The sequence below is a fragment of the Notamacropus eugenii genome, chromosome 1 (assembly GCF_028372415.1).
Source record: "Notamacropus eugenii isolate mMacEug1 chromosome 1, mMacEug1.pri_v2, whole genome shotgun sequence".
NCBI lineage: Eukaryota > Metazoa > Chordata > Mammalia > Diprotodontia > Macropodidae > Notamacropus > Notamacropus eugenii.
The window spans coordinates 517,844,824-517,867,815 of NC_092872.1; the positions used below are offsets into that span (position 1 = coordinate 517,844,824).

Sequence of the window (22,992 nt, forward strand, 5' to 3'; positions counted from 1 at the left end):
GAATCCTGCGCTGGTGCTCTATCCACTGCACCACGTAGCTGCCCCAATAATCTACTTACTTGAAAAGGGACCAGGATCTTATTCAATCACCAAGCAGACCACTTTTACCTGGATTTAGATTTGAAGTTTCCTCCTCTCCTTGGGTGGAGTAATCCCATCTGTTTCCGTTCTTCAAAGGTGGGGCTGTGATCAACATAGTAACCAAGCAGGATGCTGGGTTGTGGACAACATTCTTATCCCCACAACTCTTCCCAATAGTCAAAAGAGCAACTTTCATGTTTTGACCATAGAGAGAGAAAGCTCCATCCAGGTAAGCTTCTCTCCTTGGTTTACGTAGTAAATTTATAGGGAAAACCTTACTTCTCATTTCTATGTAAAAAAGTGGAGATATGAAACCTAGACATTAGTCCTAAAGTTCTAAACTTTTATCTACTTCTCCAAATTGTTACATGGTGGTCAGCATTAAAGGAAGAATAACAATTCCAACCTGCTTGTCACATATGCCAGAAGTGGATTCACAGCAGACTCAAAAAACATGCTTAGACTGTAAGTAAAGTTAAATTTAGGGTTCTACATGACTCCCAAGCTTTGGCAGCTGTCATTTTACCCTACATTTCTTCATTAAATGTATCATTTCAATTGTAAGGCCATGTGCATGTGTGTATTGAGTATACACTGTATGAATAACTTTAAATGATTTAAAATCCTACCCAGCTCGATACTGTTTCAAAGCCTTCTTGCTAGTGTTGGTAAGTTCCTCATCAAACACAGATTTCTTCAGCTTCTTTTGCTTCCTGCCTATAAAGGGAAACACTCAGTTATAAATTCAGGCCCAGTACCTTGAAGTGTGTTCTTCACTCGGTTCCTAAAAATGCCCTTAGTCCAAATTGATGTGGTGGCATCCTGGTTGGGCATCAGACAATGTTCCTGCCTGATTTACCAAGGACCACAGGAAGAATAACTCCTATTCCAAAAAATGGTCACTCTTACCTGATCAGATTCATCCCTTTATAGGCTGTAGTAATACCCACTAAGGCGTGAAGTTACACATTGTTTACCTACCTGGGGCTAGGGCTGGATCCTCCTCAGGCATGGCTCGTGCTCTCTTGGCCCTGCGATTCCTCTTAGCCAAACGCTCAGCAAACATCTGTGACTTCAGAATCTCAAATTGAGACCTTTCTTCTGGCTGTAGAAGGAGGGTGGGAAGTGAATAAGGTTCTGAACAATTGTAACCCACCAAGCTCCCCAGACCTTGACATCCAAACTCCAACTCACTGTCATTTCTCCCTTTTTCTTGGAGTCCTTCAAAAACTTCTTTCTCTTTTTCTTTCCCCTCAAAGCCAAATCAAACTCTTGCAGGGCCTTTGCAACTAAAGAAAGAATAAGGACACAAAATTCAAGGGCTGTTTCCTAAGCAATGGAATTTCTATCTTGAAGTTAACAACCACAAAGTAAAAAGCTCTGCTTCAAGAAAGTCCCTACCATTTACACATTCTTATTATTGTCCCTTATGGAAAGAGTGACTAAGAACCTAAAACCTATCAGGAGGGCCTGATCACAACTCACTTTTTTCCTTCTTCCTCTCCTCTTTACTCTGGAACCAGGTTCGCTCTGGCTCTTCATTCCCTTTCTCTAGGAGTTTTTTTGCAGTATTTATCTGTGAGAAAGACAGAAATGAAACCCTGAGCATGCCTGCTCAGATTGGTGAACTAACTGGCCACTAATAAAGACATCTATTTGAACACATCCATTATTCCTCAAAACATCACCAGTGAAGAGAGTCTGACACCTAAGATGGTTCCTGATCCCCATGTAAATATCAAGCTTCCTAGATGGAAGACCAAAACAAGACCAACAAAAATAAGTGCCCTCTCAAAGACAAGGAGCCATTTCCTCCTCCTGCTTACCTGGGCTTCTGAGTGTTGCATCTCCTTCTCCTCAGCCTCTAGCCTCAGGACTGCATACACATCTTTCTCCATCTTCTCAATCTTGTCTCGGAATTTTAGGATTACATCTAAGTGGGATGGAAAGAACTAAAACTGCATATGACTGAAACAGCAACAAACAAATCAGAGGCCAACCATGATGCACAGAAGTGGCACAAAAGCCATCGTTAAGGATGTAACTAGAAAAAAGAGGTAGGTCATTCATGTGGTAAGAGGAAGGGATTGACACACAACCTAATAAAACAGAAAGACCTCTTATGGAAGACAAAGACTCACACAGGATGAGAAGGCATGGATGGTTTGTGATCTGTATCAGTGATGGATTACCCACAATGATGAGCTCACGGATTCATGTAAGTAAATTTAAATGAAGAAAGAAAGCCTAAAAGGTATTCAAAGAAAAAGACAGATCTAAGCCTCTCTCATTTCAATTAGGATGATAAATGGAAAGTAGTTTTTATTCTCAGAAACAGACACATCAAGAATAAAGAGATGTTCAACTTCTACCTAACGTAATTTTTTTTTGACAATTACAAACCAGAGACAAATGCAAACCAATTTTTTGACCCAACAGTCAAATTTCCTATTTCTTCCAGAGAGCTGGGATAGAGGAAGAACTCCTGATGGAACGATATCTAGAGTGCCTACCTTGAGGAAGAATCCTGGCCTTCACAGGTGCTTTGGCTGATTTCACAATCTCCTTCAACATCTTACGTTCCTCCTCTCCCACCAGGGAGACAGAGCGTCCAGCCCGGCCAGCACGTGCTGTTCTGCCTACCCGGTGCACATAATGCTTGATGGTGTTGGGCATTGTAAAGTTGATGACCTGGAAGGAATAAAGTGAGTTTAATAGAGGCAAAGTCAGCCTTATGACTGAGGGGAATTGAGAAACAAACAAAAAAAAAACCCAGGCCTCCCAACCAATGATAAAAGTTCATTCAGGACTATGCGAAAAGAGATTAGTTGTCTCACTGTTTTGACACCTTCGATGTCTAGGCCTCGAGCTGCCACATCTGTGGCCACCAGGATGTCAATCTGCTCATCCTTGAAGCGCCTTGAAATGAAGAATAGAAAGGATCAGAGTGACCCAGCAAATGTTAAACTGGGAGCATTGACTAAAGGACACCACAACGTTAGAAGACCTTAATTTTTGCTTCTAATTCTGACACTAGTAATTGTATCTAAATGAGAAAGTTTCCCTGTCCCCAATTTCACCTTGGGAAGCTTATGTGAATTCTGTGAAGTTCCTTGGTCCATTTCCCAAGATACTCCCTATCTTACCTGAGGGCTTCCAGACGCTGTGTCTGAGAGAGATTCCCATGCAGCTCTCCCACCTGTAGCCCCATAAGCCCTAGAAGGATGTGCATACGATGAGCCTGCTTTTTGGTCTGGGTGAACAGCATCACGTGGTCTGTGAACGTTCGTGTCAAAAGAGCTGAAGAGAAAGCAAGGAAGGTTATGAGCAAGAAGCAGTCATGGTAACATACACCTCCCAAAGCTCAAAGAACGGAAGGAAAGCTTCCCCCAAATCTTCTCTAGTTCCTCAAGTCTCACCTGATACAATGGCTTCCCGGTCTCCTTCTCGATTAGGTCGGATTCGAATGAATTCCTGCCTGAGGAATGGAGCCACATCTGTGTTGCTATTCACAAAGATCCGGACGGGATTCTTTAGTGAGACTGAGGCCAAATCTTTCACCTACCAGACAAGAAAAAAATTCTAGCTCATTTACAAAAGAAAGGGGGATCCCCTGGAGCCAATTCTCCTTTCCTTAAACCCACACCAGATACTTCAGCATGCCAACCTGAGTTTACACATGCTGAGATGAACTTGAGAGGCCCACCTCATCTGTCATGGTGGCTGAGAAAAGCATGGTCTGTCGGTGGTGGGAACACAACTGAATAATTTCTTTCATCTGTTCTTCAAAGTACTCATCTAGCATCCTGGGAAAACAGGACTACTGTGAGACAAGTATAGGTTGGGGTCTTGCCCTCAAACAAAGAAGTAAAAGACCAAGACTTGAGAGGAAAACTGGGGGGTGGGAAGACCCAAATACAAAGATCTAAAAATAAAAATACTTAAATAACATTCAAAGAGCAAGATACAAATAACAACAACCCCATAAATGACTGTTCTCATAAGGGTGTTATGATAGGGTATCCTGACATGTTGGACTTGTTTAGTTTCCTTTACCAATATTGGGTTACAGAGGTAAAAAAGGGTGATAATCCCAGAGGAAAGAGAAAGGATATTGTTCAAGAAATATGATTTTGCAATAGGGGTAACAGATGGATCAAGAGCTAGTTTAGCTAGGTTTAACTGGGGAAGAGGATGGGAGTATGGTAATAGCTCACAATTACATACGCTTTTAAGGTATAATAAAGCACTTTACATGCATCTTGGTTAGTTCATAAGTACATAAGTCTGAAAAGGGCCAGGAAACACTCTTGGGTTTTTAGGAGATCATGACTAAATACTCTTCTTCAAAAAGTTATCTGAAAAGCAGTCCAGAAGTAAAGCTGCAGAAGTAACACAATCAGTGTCCACAACTGGAACTAAACACCAAGAAGGATAATAAAACAACAACAAAAAGCCCCACCTCCTGTATAAAAATAATCCTAGCACTGCTATCTGTAACAGCAAGGGATTGGAAACAATTAGCAGTTTCCAAATCGTAGAAAAGTCAAACAAATTATGGCATACAAACATAATGGAATATAACTACATCATATGAAAAATTCAAAGGAATATGGGGATGCAAAGCAGGTGAGAGAAAAAAAGCCGAACCAGAAGCAACAAGTTAATTTGGTTTTGGGAAGGTGGGGCTGGGTGCAGGGGGCTGGTCAGGCCTGAGAGTTCATTGGTATAAGGAATTCCTGGTACTCAAACTTCTGTTCCTGACAAAGAGTTATAAAAGATTTGCCTGGGGCACTGAGTAAAATAAAGTGACTTGCCCACAGTCACTTAACTCTGTGTCTCCTAACTCTGAAGTTGGCTCTCTATCCACTGCCATGCTACCTCATAAAGACAACACTAACAGCAAAAAATCAGCTAAATTTGCACAGGGAAAGTGATCAAAAAGAAGTGGGGATACAAACATGACATGACTACTGCATTAACAAGAATGTATCTCTTGAGGATGAGTTAATGGTTAATAATTCAAGGTTCAGACACATCTACAAACATTATTCACTATTATTTTTGTTGGGTTTCAAGTGTATATGTTGGTTTTACTTCTTTTTATATGCTCTAGTTCATATGTTTGAATATCTACACTTGTCAATGGAAGTCAAAATAAAATTCTATATTTCTTTAAAAGTGGGCACTATACCCAGGAAACCAGGGAGAATATGAGTTATGGCTGTTGCTGTCAGGTTCTTAGGATCCCAATGTCACCACAATCTCAAGCTTTCTAACTACCTGTCAGCTTCATCCAAGATCAGTACTTCAATACTACTCAAATGGAAAGAAGGGCAATTGTGGAGATGGTCAATGAGCCTGCCAGGTGTAGCAATGAGGATATCTGGTCCAGCCCGAAGAGCTGCCTCCTGGGATTTCACATCCAAGCCACCTAAGGAAGAGAAGCCCAATGATGTCATGACCCTTTAGAATAGAAACAATATCTGAAGAGTGAAGCATCTAAGATCCTAAAGGGAAAGCTCATAAATACTTGACAATCTATAGGACAACTAATTGTTGGCAGGAGACCTGCTCTCTCACCCTTAATCCATCCTGGTTATCAACTAATTATGACAAAACATAAAAATTAAGAGATAATATAGACAACTAAGGCAATGCCATCTAGAATAATAAAGGTGCACCACAGTTGATAATCTCAGTGGTATTTGGAGTCTGGAGTGGAGTGAAGTTTAAAGAAGTTCAAACCTTGGGAAATGATGCCATGTGTTTTGTAACCAGAAAGTGAACAGCATTTTTTCCTGAATTGTGGTTGGCAGAAGCATAACAATAAAAGGAAATGGAATAAGAAAAAGAACCACATCTTTTTTTGTACTTTTACTTAAGGTGCCACCACATAGTGAATGCTTCTTTACTAACAAAGAATTACTTCGGAATTTCAGTTATTTTAATGTTTTTAGATTTTAGCAGGCAACTTACCCACGGCAAGGCAGGTGGTAACAGTGGTGAACTGGGCCAGCTGCTTGGTGACAGAGTGTACCTGAATGCCCAATTCTCGAGTGGGAACTAGCACAAGTACTCGGGTTATGGGAGCCTGTCGAGGTTTGTAGATAAGACGCTCCAAGACAGGAAGGGCAAAAGCAGCTGTTTTACCTGAAGAGAAAGAAGATAATGAGAACTAAAGAGAGAGTTGAACAGTGGCATAGGCTTACTCAGAGCTTATGAGGGTCTGCATCTGATAATGGGAGTGTTTCCTAATAAGGGAAAAGGGCATCAACTCTTGATGACTCAATAATGAAAAAGGAAAAGACCTAGATAATACAAAATGACCTAAAATAATTAATATTTGTCCCCAAAATACAGTTAGAAACCTACTTTCTTTCTCATACAGGCCCTTATATCATGGACTCAATGGCCTTCTCAGTTTGGCACTATTAGGAACCAGCTAGTTGCAGTTGTGAGGAAGATTAAAGAGAATAATAAATAAAGCACTGTTAATCAAGAACTGACTACACCATATAAAAAACTATATAGGTTCAAATAAAGATGACCCCTGGCTCCCAAATTTGACTTGTATGAAATCTGAATACAATATAATGTAACAATACTGTAACAGTAATAAGGATAAAAAGACTGACATTTACAAAGCACTTTACACTTCCATTGACACTTTACTAAACACTTTACACAAACTATTTCACTTGATCTTCACAAGAATCCTATGAAATAAATCCCCATTTTCAAAATGAGGACATTTAGAAGTACTTGTGCTTAAAATTAAACAGCTATACATGAACAAAAACAAATGTTTTTAAATTTTTATATAAATATTTCAGGTTTTTTTCCTTTCAAAGAGATGTCATTGTAGAGATATGACCCACATTCAGATGAATACACTGTGTAATTAAGAATTTTATACTTAAAATCAGTATGGATGGCAACCACTAAAGCTTGGCTACCAAGTCACACATGTCAACATCACTCCGCCCACTTTTTTCTCAAATCTCTTACCTGTTCCAGTGGCTGCACAAGCACAGATATCCTTTCCTAATAGCCCTACAGGTATGCAGGCCTTCTGAATAGGGGTAGGTTGCTTGAAACCCATAGCTGTAATGGCCTGAGAAGATGTAACTCAATTAGACAGAGGAGAATGAATATCCCTACTTCTATAAACTACATATTACAAAAAGCAAGTACTTCTGCACAACCCAAAGCCAACCCCTCTACTCATACCTATAGCACACAAAACAGCCTTATACCTTCAAGAGAGGTCGAGATAGATTCATGTCCTGGAATGTGAGGTTCTCATCGTACTGAGAAGCATCTTCAAAAAAACCTGTTTCCTACACAGAAAACACAGACTATCTAAAGTAAGCAACCAGTAAGAGAGGCCTTATTCTCATAAGGGTGACAATACAGAAGCCAGAAAACCCTTTTGTGATCAAAGTCTTCTAGGATCTAGACAGAACATCAAGATTTCCCAAAGCCATTATCACCTTCTCTCCTTTCTTCTGTTTCTTCATTTTCTTCACCTTCAGCATATCTACAGAGAAAGGACAATAATGATTATGTGAGATAGGTACTATTTGCTGTTTGTCCCTGCACACTAAGACCTGGGATGGAATTCAAGGGCTTCTTACCCAAACTGAGTCTCAGTCACACAAAGAAAGTATCTCACAAATGGATGCATAAACCAGCTGGACAAGATTTAAAAATAGGGGAAGGGACAAGGTTCCAAGAAAAGCACTGGATGCAGAGCAGAAAACAGGATCCAAAAGAAAATAATACAATAAGGAGTCGACTAGGAAAGAAAGTCCCACATGAAACAGACCTCTTCAATTCATTTTGCAAGACTGTGCCACATAACATTTACCTGCTTTAGTGAGGATGTTTTCATCAGCTGATGAATACTCTGATTCTGATTCTTCCTCTTTTGCCTCTTCCTCAGGTTCTCTTTCAGAGTCATCTTGGTTTTCCTTTTCAGAACCCTCATTTCCTTCCTTCTCATCTACTGTTTTCCCAGATTTGGCTCCTTTTTCCTGAGAAAGGAATCAGAACCTTGTAGTCAGAGAAAAATCTGGAGTTGGATGAAAATAGGTATTTAGGTCAACAGACTTTATTAGTTGCATATGGGTTCTAAATAACTAATAGTACACATTAGAAGCAGCACCTTCTTTGCCTCAATCCACACACAAAAACTCCCACACTAAAGCATTAAAGGAAAATTGAGGGATTCTGGATAGATAGCAAAGTTGGGGGTTTAACTATGAAAAAAATCACCCTGCCCTTCTTTCTCACCTCATTCTTCCGTTTTTTTCGGACTTTCTCAATCTTGTCATCTAGTGTTGTGGCTGCTCTCTACCAAAAAAAGAAAATTGAAGGAAAATAATGTGAGGCAGAATTGTGATTTATGTAAATACAATTATAAAACCCACTTGAGAGAAATGATAACAAATATGTTAAATAATATTAATTGCTCATCACTGGGTAGTATGAATATAAAAATTTGATAATAATATAGCATTAAGATATATGTGCACATATTTTTAAAAAATGATAAAAATTAAAGATGATATCAAGCTACCAAGGAAGTATTTTACAGAGAAAAAAAATAACACTAAAAGTCATTTGAAGAAGCAAAAGTTCTAGGATTTCAAGGGAAATAATAAGAACAAATGGAATGAAGGGGGATTAGTACTTCCAGACAACCTATCATAAAGCAGGAATCACCAAAACCATCCGATACTATCTGAAAAACAGATAGTGGAACAAACCAGGTAAAGCAAGAACCAAAAACAACTAAATTCAATAATAACCCAAATCTTTCATAAACCAAGAACATAAGATAGCTGGAGAAGAAAGTCCTTTTTAAAATGAAAGCAAGGAAGCAGCTTAGTAGAAACTAGATTTAGACCAACATCTCACATTATACACTGCAATGAATACAAAATGAATATGAAACATGAATATAAAAGATCACACCTCAAAAAATTACAAGAAAATGAGATCAGGTGACTTTTACAAACTATGGCTGGGGAGAATTTTCATACAAAGGATAAAAGCTATTACAAAACATAAAATAAACCATTTTGATTTCATGAAATTAGAAAGGTTTTGCATGAACAAAACCAATGCATGTAAGAAGGGCAACTGTCAAACAGGAAAAAATCTTTGCATCAAATAAATCTAAGGGGCTGACAGGAAATATATACATAATTAATGCAAACACATAAGATGATGAGCAACTTACCAATAAAGTAACATATTTTTTAAATGGTTTTTAAAAGTATCACAAGCTATTAATAACTACATGAAAGAATATCCCAAATCACTGATAGTAAGAAAAATGAAATCCAAACAACTCTGGTTTTATTTCACTCCAACAAATTGGCAAGAATGAAAAAAGATGGGAGGAGTCAATGTTTGAGGAGCTGTGGGAAGACAAGTACACAAACACACAGCTAACTGAGCTCTGAAGTGACCCAACATTCTAAAAAGTTGTTCTTACTTATACTACAGTAACTAAAATATCTATTTGCCCCAAAGATCTCACTGCTACATAAGTACCCCAAAGAGGTGAAGGAAAAAAAAAGAAATGTCTTATTCATTCATTTCTTTTATTTTTAGCCAACACTTTTCATGGTAGCAAAGAATTAGAAACAAATTAAGTTCCCAAAATTTGATAAGATTAAACAATTCATGGTGCACAAAAATAATGGATTAATATTATGCTATAAGAATCAACAAATAGGAAGAATTCATAAAAGCACAGGATGACTTTTACTAAGTGATGCAGAATAAACAGAATCAGCAAAAAAAAATATGTAACATGAAAATAACATAAATGGAAAAGCAAAAAAAGAAAATGAATGCTATTTGATTATGACCTTGGAATCCAACCGTGGACTTGGTCCTAAAGAACAAATAAGAAAATGTAGTTTTTGCACACACAAACAAAACCAGTGCAACCAAATTATAAGGAAAGCAGAAAAACTGGCAAGGGAATTTGGCAACAAATATCTCTGATAAAGGCCTCATTTCTCAAATATCTAGAGATGAGTAAAATTTGTAAAAAAAAAAAATACAAATCACTCTCCCATTGATAAGTGGTCAAAGGATATGAAGAGGTAGATTTCAGACAAAGAAATCAAAGTTATCTACAGTCATATGAAAAAATATTTTAAATCACTATTGATTAGAGAAATGCATGTTAAAACAACTCTGAGGTACCACTTCACACCTATAAGATTGGCTAATATGACAAAAAAGGAAAATATAGGATGTTGGAAGAGATGTGGGAAAATTGTGACAATAATGCACTGTCAGATTTGTGAACTGATCCAACCTTTATTCTGGAAAGCAATTTGAAACTATGCCCAAAGGGCTACAAAACTGTGTGTACCCTTTGATCCAGCAATACCCCTGCCAGATCTATATACCAAAGACATCCCCCCAAAATAAGGGGAAAATGACCTATTTGTACAAGGACCTATTTATAGAAGCCCTTTTTGCAGTGACTAAGAATTGGAAATCAAAGGGATACCCACCAAGTGAGGGAGCGTTAAGAAAGTTGTGTTATAGGATTGTAATGGAATATTACTGTGCTTTAAGAAATGACAAGCAAGATGATTTCAGAAAAACCTAGAAAGACAAGAATGGATGCATAGTGAAGTGAACAGAACCAGGAAACACTGTACACGGTAACACAATATTGTACGATGAAGAACTATGAATGACTTTCCTATTCTCAGCAAAACAATAATCCAGGACAATCCCAAAGGACTAATGATGAAGCATATTATCCACCTCCAGAGAAAGAACTAATATCGTTTGAATGAAGACTAAAGCATGCTATTTTTCACTTTTTCCTATTCTTTTTCTTTGAGTCTTCTTGTACAAAATGACACGTAGAAATGTTCTACATAATTGTGGATGTATAACCTATATCTGATTGCTTTCTGTCTCAGATTGGGGAGGGGAAAGAAGGGGAGAAAGAATTTGGAACTCAAAATTTTAAATAGAAATGTTCCTAAAAATGTGAAACATCTCACTGGGAAACAACTGACCTGAAAAATAGATCCAGGGGAGATAATTTAAGAATTATTGTCTACTTGAACCCCATGATTTTAAAAAGCATATAAACATCCTATTTCAAGAAATTACAAAGGAAATATATCTTAGATATATTTAGACAGATATCTTAGAACCAGAGAGCAAACCTGAAAGCCGGAAAAAATGAATCCACTGACAACCTTCTGAAAGAGATCCCAAAATGAAAACTCCCAGAAATATTACAGCCAAATCCCAGAGTTCTCAGATCAAAGAGAAAATATTGTGAGCAGCCAGAGAGAAATAATTCAAATATCATAGAACCAGTCAGTATCATGCAAGATTTAACAGCTATTACACTAAATAAGCAGAGGACTTAGAATATGATATTCCAGGAGGCAAAGGAATGAAGATTACAACCAAGAATAAAATACCCAGCAAAACTGAGTATAATTGTTCAGAGGGAAAGTAAACATTTAATGAAATAGGGAACTTTCATAGAAAAACTGACTTCAAACACAACAAGAGACACATAAAAAAAAACATGAAAGAGAAATCATAAAAGGATTTAAGGTTAAACTGTTTCATTCCTATATGGGAAGAAAAATACATGTAACGCCTAAAAATGCTATCATTATGGCAGACAGAAGGAGTCTACATAAAAAGAAAACACATCTGTGACTTGATTACGTTGGAATAATCTCAAAAAAAAAAAAATGGAGGGGGACAGCTAGGTGGCACAGTGAATAGAGCACTGGCCCTGGAGCCTGAGTTTAAATCTAGCCTCAGATGCTTACTGTGTGACCTTGAGCAAGTCATTTAACCCCAACTGACTCGCCTTCCCCCTCCAAAAAAAAAGTGGAGGTGCAAGAAAGAGGGATATACTGTAAGAAGGGGGAAGGGGAGTAAGAACAGGGGAAATTACATAAAAGGGAGCGTTTTTACAGTGGAGAGTAAAATGAATCCCACTCTCATCTGAACTGGTATCTCAAATAAACTTAATAAAGGCAGACTGAGGTACATACTCAGAGCAAATCAGTTTATAACGCACATAACTGTTAACACAGTGGGTCAGACTGTCTGCCTCAGTAAAGCTGCTGACCCCAATGAAGAGTGGACTCTCTTTACTGACGCACAAGAAGAGGGTCTTGGTAGTCATGGAATACTATGACTAGCTATATTAAGAAAAATTGGATGGCATTTCAGTGAGGCTAATCACACTCCTCACTGACAATTAAGGAATGTCGATTTATGGGACCTATCTGCATCTTGTAATCTTTGCTAGAAGATCAAAACTACCAGACTTGTGTCTCCTTCAAAGAGATTTAACTTCCCTTAAAATCACAAGGACAGACAAGAATAGAGGACATATCTTTCCGGGATGATACCAAGTTAAATTATGTAGCTTAAGGATAACAAACAGACATCCTGGAAGTATCCTAGGAGACACAACAACTTTTCTCTTAATTATACCTTTAAATTAACTCAGAGGGAAAGCCAAATTCCTAAGCTCAACTCAAGATTATAATAAGGTGGCTTTAGGCAAATGAAAACTCAATTACAAAATTAATACAGCATAAAAACAATTACATTGTAGAATCAATACAGTAGAAACTCAAGGCAATATTATCTTTTCATTAGTTAAAACACACATACACACATACACATACACACACACACAGAGTTGTTATAGAAATCTATCTTACCCAACAAGGAAGAAGGAGGGGAAGGAGCAAAGAGAAAGGAAAAGACAGATTAAAACAGACTTTAGAGGAGAGGAAAGGTTTAAAAAGGGGTAGAAGGAAAGAGAGAGAAATGGGGTGGGTGGGTGTGTGTGTGTGTGTGTGTGTGTGTGTGTGTGTGTGAGAGAGAGAGAGAGAGAGAAAGAGAGAGAGAGGATAAACAGAAGAAAATAAGAGGAAGGAAAATAGTAAATGTAACTGTGAATGCGAAAAAGATAAATTCATTCATAAAATGGAAGCAGATACAAGAATGATTAAATACTGTTTGGACGAAACACTTGAAACAGAAAGACACACATAGAATTAAAAGAAGAGACTGAAGCTGACTCTATTATGCTTCAGTGGAAGTATAAAAAAGGCAGGGGTAGCAAGAATGATATCAGACAAAGCAAAGGCAAAAATAGACCTAATTCAAAGAGATAATCAAGGAAACTATATTTTGCTAAATGCTACCATTTAGTAATATCAATATTCAACCAAATGGCATAGCATTCAAATTATGTTTTATTTAATATTTTATTTTTATTCCAAATTACATATAAAAGCAATTTTGAACATTCAGCTTTTTTTTAAATTTTGAGCTCCAAATTCTTCCCCTTTCTTTCCCTTCCACCCTCCCTCACTGAGAAGGCAAGAAATTTAATTTAGGTTATACATGTATGGTCATGCAAAACATTTTTCTATATTAGTCATGTTATGAAAGAAAATACACACCAAAAGAAACATGAAAGTTTATTCTGCTTCAATCTATAATCAGACTCCATCAGTTCTTTCTTTGAAAATGGATCACATTTTTCATCTTAGGTTCTTCAGAATTTTCTCGGATCACTGTATTGCTGAGAACAGCTAAATCATTCAGTAGATCATCATACAATATTATTATATACAACGTTCTCCTGGTTCTACTTGTTTCACTGTATCAATTCATGTAAGTCTTTCTAGGTTTTTCTGATAGCATCCTGCTCATCATTTCTCATAGCACAATAATATTCCAATACAATCATACACCATAACTTGTTCAGTCATTCCCAATGGAGGGGCAACCCCTCAATTTCTAATTCTTTGCCACTACTAAAAGAGCTGCTCTAATTTTTTTGGACATATGGGTCCTTTTCCTTTGTTTATTCTCTTTGGGATACAGACATAGAAACGGTAATGCTGAGTCAAAGGGTATATCAAAGGGGATATGCACAGTTCTATAGCCCTTTGGGCAGAGTTCTAAACTGCTCTCTAGAATGGGAGGAACAGCTTACAACTCCAACAACAGTGCATCAGTGTCCCAATTTTTCCACATCCCCTCCAACATTTGTTATTTTCCTTCTCTGTTATATCAGCTAATCTGATAGTTGTTTTAATCTGCATTTCTCTAATCTATGGTGATTTAGAGCATTTTTTCATCTGGCTATAGATAGCTTTGATAACTTTATCTGAAAACTGCCCATCCATATGCTTTGACCATTTATCAATTAGGGAATGAATTGTATTCTTATAAATTTGGCTCCATTTTTGGTATATTTAAGAAATGAGGCTTTTCTCAGAGATACTGTAAATATTTTTTCAGTTACAATTACTAATTGTATTTCCCTCAGTATTTTCCCCATTTATCCCATTCTCTCTCTCTTCATCCTGTCTATCCTCAAAAGTGTTTTTCTTCTGACTATCACCTCCCCCAATCCACTCTCCCATCTATCAGCCCTACCCACCCCCTCTTCTTTTATCTCCTCCCCCTCAAACTTTCCTGTAGGGTAAGATAAATTCCAATACCCAACTAAACGCATATGTTACTGCCTCTTTGAGCCAATTCTAAAGACAGTAAGGTTCATGTGCTCCTTTCCCAACTTCCTCCATCTTCCCTTCCTCTGTAAAAGCTCTTTGATGCCTCTTTTATGTCAGATAACTTACTCCATTATAACTCTCCCTTTCCTCAATGCATTCCTCTTTCTCACCCCTTAACTGTATTTTTTTAGATAATCATCCCATCATATTCAATTCACACCCACAGCCCTCTATGTATATCCCTTCTAATTGTCTCAAGAATCAAAAAGTTCTTAGGAGTTACAAGTACCATCTTCCCACGCAGGAATGTAAACAGCTTAACCTTACTGAAACCCTTGTGATTTCTCTCTTCCATTGACCTTTTTATGCTTCTTTTGAGTCTTGTATTTTAAAGTCGAATTTTCTACTCAGCTCTCTGATCTTTTCATCAGGAATACATGAAAGTCTTCTATTTCATTGAATATGTTTTTTCTCATTTAGGATTATACTCAGTTTTTGCAGGATAGGTAATTCTTACTTGATTAAGCTCCTTTGCCCTCTAGAACATTTCACATCCTCTGGTCCTTTAATTTGGAAGCTACTAAATCTCTTGTGATCCTGACCTTGGCTCCATTATGTTTGAACTGGTTTTTTTCTAGCTGCTTACAATATAGTCTCCTAAAAGTTCTGAACTGATCCAACCATTCTGGAGAGCAATTTGGAACTCTACTCAAATGGCTACATAAAACTGTGAATGCCCTTTGACCCAACAATACCACTTCTAGGGCTGTATCCCAAAGAGATCATAAAAATGGGAAAAGGACTTATGTGTACAAAAACATTTATAGACATTCTTTCTGTAGCGGCCAAGAATTGGAAACTGAGGGGATGCCCATCAATTGGGGAATGGAAAGACAATTTGTGGCATATGGATGTGATGAAATACTATTGTTCCATAAGAATGATAAGCAGGCCGACTTCAGAAAAATTTGGAAAGACTTACATGAACTGATGATGAGTTAAGTGAGCAGAATCAGGAGAACACTGTACACAGTAACAGTCATACTGTGTGAGACTAACTTTGACACACTCAGCTCTTCCCAAGAACACAAGGATCTAATTCAACTCCAAAAGACTCATAATGGAAAAGCTATCCACATCCAGGAATAGAACTATGGAGTCTTAATGCAGATCAAAGCATACCATTTATTTTCTCTTTTGTAGTTTTTGTTTCTTCTTCCTCATGGTTTCTCCCATCGGTTATAATTCTAATTTACAACAAGACTAACGTGAAAATATGTTTAATTTTTAATTCTTCTTTACAATATGACTAATGTGAAAATGTTTAATTTCAACAGATATGTATAGCCTAATCAGACTGAATGTTATCTGGGAAGCAGGGAAGAAAAGGACAAAGAGAAAATTTAGAACTCAAAATCTCAAGGAAGTGAATGTTGAAAACTAAAAATAAATATAAATCAATTTTTAAAAATATTTTCTCCTTGACCTGGGAGCTCTGTAAATGGACTACAATATTCCTGGGAGTTTTCATTTGGGGGATCTCTTTCAGGAGGTGATCAGTGGAGTCTTCCAATTTCTATTTTTCCCTCTGGTTCTAGAATATCAGAGTAATTTTCCTTGATAATTTTTTGAAATATGACATGTAGCATCTTTTTTTTTGATCATGGCCCTAGAGGTAATACAACAATTTTTAAATTATATCTTGTGGATCAATTTTCCCAGTCAGTTGTTTTTCCAATGAGATATTTCACATTTTCTTCTAATTTTTCATTCTTCTGATTTTTTTTTTTTTGGTATCTTGATATCTTATAGAGCTATGAACTTCTACTTGCCCAATTCTAATTTTTAAAGAATTATTTTCTTCATTGAGCTTTTGTACCTCCTCCTCCAACTGTCCAATTCTGCTTTTCAAGACATTCTTCTCTTAAGTGAATCTTAAGTGTATCTTTTTCCATTTGGTCAACTCTGCTTTGTAAGGCATTCTCTTAAGTAGATTTTTATGTCTCTTTTGACATTTGGTCATTTGGCCTATTTTCAGGGTATTATTTTCTTCAGTATTTTTTATGCCTCCTTTACCAAGCTGTTGACTCTTTTTTCATGATCTTCTTACATCACTGTCATTTCTTTTCCCAATTTTTTTCTACCTCTATTACTTGATTTCTAAAATCTTTTTTGAGCTCTTCCAGGAATTCTTTTTGTGCCCAAGACCAATTCACATTTTTGGGGGTTTTTTTGAGGCTTTGGATGTGGCAAATTTTACCTTTGTTGTCTTCTTCTGAGTTTGTTTGGATGTTCCCTGTTGCCACAGTAACTTTGTCTGGTCAAGATCTTTTTTAGCTGTTTGCTGATTTTTCTATCCTACTTCTTGATTTCTGCTTTATATTAATTTTGGCTTTACTCTTGGGGGGAGGGGAGAGGCAGACTGGGCACACTGTCCAAGCTTCAGGTTTCTCATGCTGCCATTTTCAGAGCTAGTTTGGTTTTGGGGAAAGAGGGATGCTGGGGGGAAGAAAGTTTTCAGTTCTTCCAAGGTGGTATGACATAAGGACAGGTGTGTTTACTACTTTCCTGGCCCAGGCTCTGCTTTGTGAACAACCACAAGGAACTGTGAACAAGGTTCCCACTTCCCTAAGGCCTCAAGCTCTGATGTACCAGAGCTTTCACTCGAGCTCTTGAACTTGGAACCAGGACTGTAACCCCAAATCCAATATGAGCAATGCAACAGAGTCTTGTACCCAGTGCCTGAGAGGAAAGGAAGCCTGTAATCTCCTTCTGATCAGTTGCACAACCCCTTCTTCTCCCTTACTCAACTCAGCTAATTTTAATTACGTGAAATTTTAAAAGTTTTTGCATAAACGAAACCAATGCAGCCAAAATTATATGGTAAGTAGGAAACTGTTTCTCTGATTAAATTTATAAAAATAAGAGCCATTCCCTAATTGATAAATGCTCAAAGGATATGAACAAGCACAGGAATACAAAGGTTATATGAAAAAAATGATGTAAAGTACTAATGACTATAGAAATTATAGTAGCTCTTTGTGATGACAAAGAATCATAAATCAAGGGAATGTCCATCAACTGGGGAATGGCTGAGCAACTTGTGGTGTATGATTGTGACGCAATACCATTGTGCTCTAAGAAATGATAAGAGGATGGTTTCAGAAAAATCTAGGAAGACTATGTGAACTGATGCAAAGTTAAAGTGAGCAGAACCAGGAAAACATTATACATAGTAACACCAATATTGTAACAATAACGAACTGCGAAAGATTTGACTACTCTGATCAATACAATGATCCACAAGGGTTCCAAAGGACTCATGATGAAAAGTGCTACTGGCTTCCATAAAGAGAACTGATGAACTCTGAGAGTACATTGAAGTACATTTTTTTCACTTCTTTAATCTTCCTTTTTTTGGGGGGAGGAACACAGCTAATATGGAAATGTGTTGGCATAACTTCACATATCTAATGGTTATCATACTGCTTGCTTTCTCAATGGGCCAGGGAAGGACTGGAATAAAGGAGATAAGATGGAACACTAAGTAAAAAAAGAAATGCGAAAAAAAAAAGAGGGGGGGGGCAAAACTCTCTCAGTAAGATAGGATATATTCAGAAAGGAATGTGATTTTAACAACAAAAATACATTTTTTAAAACTATATGGTTTGTAACAAAGAAAACGAGTTCCTTTCACAATTCAACAAAGAAACATTAAAAATTCCCAGGACACATAAGAAATGAAAAATGTGATGGAAAAAATGTGATAGAAGCATAGAAAGGCTTATACAAATTGATACAAAGTGAGAAACAGAAAGGACAACAAATTTAAAAAGCATTCAAAACTGAATCCTGCAATTCAAGCTTGGCCCCCAAAGAAGAGAAACAAGAAGGCAACTCTTCCCCATTGTTTATCTGCAGAAGTAGGGGGCTTTGAGCGTGAAACACCTCATACAACATCAAACTTTTTTGATATTTTGGCTAGTTTCCCTAAAACTAGTTCTCTGTTTTGGTTTTTTTTTTTTGGTTAAAAGAGGATTACTCTCTAGAGAAAGAGGGAGAATAAGGGAGAGGGATATATTAGTAAATATAGGTAAAGTAAAATAAAAGCTATCAATAAAATTTTATCATTAAAAATTCATAGCATAATTCCAAATGGAACTCACGTCTATTGGCTACAGGAATGATGAATGGCAAGTAACTAATATTCTGGTCCTGGAACACATTCTTTTGATCCCCAAATAAATCAGGACCACTCTCTTAAATTTCCCAATCACTTCAAAACTCACCTTTTTCTTGAGTTGACTCATAACATCAGCCATAGCCCAGCTTCCATCATATGCTCCCTCTTTCTCAGTAAAAACAAAGTCTGGATTGAAATCAACACTCCTATTCTTCCGCAATGCCTGCTTTTTTCTGCCCAGCACAATGGGCTCCTGAAAAGAACAAGGGGGGAATTCATGCCAGAATTGGTGCTCAACAGAGTTTAGATATGGGAAGACTAGAAGATGGAAGCAATCTCATTCTAACGTGAAACCTTTATTTTTTTCTTAAACAAATTTTAACCTTTCCCTTGAAGTTCACTAAATATATCTGTATGAAATAAAATTTGAAAAAAGCCCTCCATAATCAGGTTAACACTGTCTCTCAAGACTTGCTTCAAAGTACTTACCTGCTTTACCTTTCCTCAAACTTCCCTATTTCTGTGTCTTCGGTAAGGTTTTACAAGGCTGGAATGCCTTCCTATATCAGATATCTTCACCTGCTGAAATTCTTTTGCTGTTTAGATGTTTTGGTCATGAACCACTGTTCCCGCCCTGTGTGGGGTTTTCTTCACAAAGACACTGGAGAGGTTTGCTATTTCCTTCTCCAGCTCATTTAAAAGATGAGGAAACTGAGGCAGACTGGGCTAAGTGACTTGCCCAGGGTCACACAGCCAGTTAGCGTCTGAGGCTGGCTTTGAACTCCAGGTGTGGCCCTCTACTCACTGGGACACCTGAAATTCTACCCAACTGTAAAGACCTAGTCAATAAGCCATTTCCTGTAACACTAATTCCTCTCGTCGCTCTGACTTTCCAAAGCAACCTGCACCTTGACCAGGCACGCACTGTTCACCAACTCTGTAACGCAGGTGTCACTACTCACCTTACACCCGACGATGGGGTGTGTGTATGATACGGACCGCATCACCAGCCATTCCCTCTCCCACCCCCACCCCTGGGGAACAGGGCCCGGTGTTCGGAAGCCGTAAGGTCAATGTTTGCACCGATGCATCGACAAGCCGTCTTGAGCACCACCTAAGCGCCAGACTCGAAAAGGAAGCAGTCCCCGCCCCCCGATCTTACTCGAACCCACTCGTTTCCTAAAGTCCTAGCACTTTTTTCCACTGAACCAAGCTGCGTCCCGGAGAAGCAACCTACACACACCCTACCTCTTCCTCATCATCTCCGCTGTCGGACTCTGGTTCCAGGGGCCCCTCATAGTCTTCCCCAATAGTCCCGACCAAGTCTAAACCCTGCAGCATGGTGCTTCCACAAATCCTTCCCGTAGCGTGGAGAGCCGCCTGCACTTCCGCTTCAGTCACCACCCATTTCCTCTCTTCGGCCACCGTCGATTTACGCATGCGCGGAAGCAGGGCGGGCGGCTGCGTGTGTTGGGAGTAAAGGTGGGGGCGGAGGTGGCAAAGGCTCTTTCCTTTCTTACGCAAGTTACGTCCAGGCTTCCAAGTCTGCGCAGGCGCCGTAGCGGCACGCAATTCTGTGCCGGAACCTCCGCTCTTGCGGGCCTTTGCTTCAGTCAAAAAAGCGTGGGGGGAGAAGGGTGTCCGGTTAATTGGGCCGATGCGGCCTCTTGGGAGGGCGAGGGTTTGTGGCTTGATTTGTAAATCAGTGCCCTCGTTCTAACCGATGAGGGAGAGAGCAGCCCGCAGAAGGGAGGACGCGGAGGAAGGGAAGGGCTGCAGGCGGTCACCGAGCCCTTCGGAAGGCCCTGCTGTGTGCCCGGCACTGGGCCCAGTGAGGAAGACGGGGGAGGGAGGGTCCCGGCGGACGGCCGCCTCGGCCTGATGACCAGACCGCAGCCCCCGCTCGGGCCCCGGCACTTCCAGCTGCGACGTTTCCTTAACTTACTGTTGCTCTCCTTGCCTCAAATCTTTCTCCTCTCGAGGGGAGAGAATCGGTAACCAAATATTCCCTGTGGTGGAGCCCTCCACCTTGGGCACAGTCCTTCCCTCAGACCGGGGCCACGGCTTGTCTGCTGGTGCCCCCCCAGCCGGGAGCCGGAGTGGCAGGTGGCCACAGACAGCGCTCGTCAAGGCCAGCCTCCTCCTCTCACAGAGTAGAGAACGGAGGCCCAGGCGGAAGGTTACGGAGGGGATCGGCCGCGGACCACCACACGAGCGACCACCTCTTCCTCTTCTCTAAGCCGGAAGCTATGTGGACAGCTTCCACATTTACCCGATGGTGACAACCGCTGGTCTTAATCTTTTAGCAGTTGTCTCATTCTATGGTTCTCCCTTGAAGTTTGCTAAGCTGTAATATTGAAAATGAACCATCACAGTGATGTATGTGTGGGATTTTTTTTTTTTAAGAAAAGTAATGAGAACTGAGGGGCTATATTTTCCAAAAACAAAATCAGAGCACAAGGTCTACTAGGATATTTCTAACCAAATTAGAAATATCGTATATTCCTTTCTTGAAATTATGAGTCTCTTGGAAAATTCAGGCTCTGTGGCCACCATATGAGCATTAAACTATAAATTGCTTAAAAACAAAAACCAGGTGCTATAAAGAACCTAGCATATGCTCAAAAATGATAAGTAACTGGTACCAACATAAATCAAGGAAACTAAATCCAAGGCTACTTAGTCTTAGTCCTCTGTTTTATATCTATATGACGTGATATTTAAAAAGGTTTTAAGAGACATAATTTCTGAAAATTTCATCATTTTATTAATATGCCAGCATGCTTACTAATAAAAGAATGAACACTTGGTATCTACACTTGGTATCTCTTAGTCCAAAGACAATCATGAAAAAGGGCTTATGGCTTATATGGCCATGGGGGGAAGGAGGGGGAGGTGTTCCTAAGGGTAGCAATCAACTTTGATTAGTTAACAGTTAATGAGAGAGTGAATATTACAACGAGGGACTGGACCTAAACTTTGATTATATCATTTATTTCTTGAGTTACCCCCAGCCTTGGGCAATCTATTCAAACAATTTATCCCCATCCAGATCTGAGGAGAACACAATGGCTACCCCACCTGGGTGAACAAGAAAGTGTGTCCAATCTCATTATCAGTTATATCCTTCAAGAGAGCCAAACTTTTTATTAGGAAAACTATCAGTGTAATTGATCATATCAGCAACAAACCTAACAGAAGTCATACGATTATCTCAATGGATGCAGAAAAATCTTTTGAAAAAATACAACACCTATTCCTATTAAAAATACTAGTGAGCACAGGAATAAATGAAGCCTTCCTGAAAATAATAAGTAGCATCTACCTAAAACCTTCAGCAAGCATTTGTAATGGGGATCAGCTAGATGCATTTCCAATAAGACCAGGGGTGAAACAAGGATGTCCATTATCACCATTATTGTTGTTCAATATGGCACTAGAAATGTTAGCTTTAGCCATAAGAGAAGAAAAAGAAATTGAAGGAATTAGAATAGTCAAAGAAAAATTTAAGTTATCACTCTTTGCAGATGATATGATGATATACTTAGAGAATCCTAGAAAATCAAGTAAAAAAACTACTTGAAACAATAAACAACTTCAGCAAAGGATATAAAATAAACCCACAAAAATCATTAGCATTTCTATATCTTAGTAACAAAGCCCAACAGCAAGAGATAGAGAAATTCGACTTAAAATTACTGTAGACATTATAAAATATTTGGGAGTCTACCTGCCAAAACAAACCCAGGAATTATATGAACACAATTACAAAACACTTTTCACACAAATAAGATCAGATCTAAATAATTGGAAAAACACCAGTTGCTCGTGAATAGGCCAAGCTTACATAATAAAAATGACAATTCTACCTACATTGATTTAATTATTCAGTGCCATACTAATCAAATTACCAAAAAATTATTTTATAGACTTAGAAAAAATAATATCACAATTCATCTGGAAGAACAAAAGGCCCAGAACGTCAAGAAAATTAATGGAAAGAAATTCTGGGGAAGGTGGCCTAGCCATACCAGATCTCAAATTGTATTATAAAGCAGCAGTCATCTAAACTACTTTGTACCGGCTAAGAAACAGAGAGGTAGATCACTGGAATAGGTTAGGTACACAAGACACAGTAGTCAAATGATTATAGCAGTCTAC

The 22,992-nt window shown here is 38.5% G+C and overlaps 1 protein-coding gene across 3 annotated transcripts in view; it reads right to left on the reverse strand.

Annotated features, from left to right (window-relative positions):
* The window catches only part of DDX27 (DEAD-box helicase 27), a 36,539-nt gene that overhangs the window by 1,274 nt on the left and 12,273 nt on the right, over nt 1–22,992 (reverse strand). For 2 of the 3 annotated variants that reach the window (XM_072633599.1, XM_072633598.1), the window contains 19 exons: nt 18,938–19,084; nt 8,380–8,439; nt 7,955–8,120; nt 7,578–7,624; nt 7,341–7,424; nt 7,093–7,198; nt 6,061–6,234; nt 5,365–5,515; nt 3,788–3,887; nt 3,501–3,642; nt 3,228–3,381; nt 2,919–3,000; nt 2,595–2,772; nt 1,908–2,014; nt 1,567–1,657; nt 1,276–1,370; nt 1,063–1,186; nt 711–798; nt 109–183 (listed from right to left, as the gene is read on the reverse strand). In XM_072633599.1, the coding sequence (XP_072489700.1) occupies nt 109–183; nt 711–798; nt 1,063–1,186; nt 1,276–1,370; nt 1,567–1,657; nt 1,908–2,014; nt 2,595–2,772; nt 2,919–3,000; nt 3,228–3,381; nt 3,501–3,642; nt 3,788–3,887; nt 5,365–5,515; nt 6,061–6,234; nt 7,093–7,198; nt 7,341–7,424; nt 7,578–7,624; nt 7,955–8,120; nt 8,380–8,439; nt 18,938–18,970 (2,057 nt within the window). In that variant the 5' untranslated portion in view covers nt 18,971–19,084. Of the gene's footprint in view, nt 1–108; nt 184–710; nt 799–1,062; nt 1,187–1,275; nt 1,371–1,566; nt 1,658–1,907; nt 2,015–2,594; nt 2,773–2,918; nt 3,001–3,227; nt 3,382–3,500; nt 3,643–3,787; nt 3,888–5,364; nt 5,516–6,060; nt 6,235–7,092; nt 7,199–7,340; nt 7,425–7,577; nt 7,625–7,954; nt 8,121–8,379; nt 8,440–18,937; nt 19,085–20,079; nt 21,037–22,992 lie in introns of those variants that run through there. The other variant, XM_072633597.1, reaches the window with a different exon arrangement.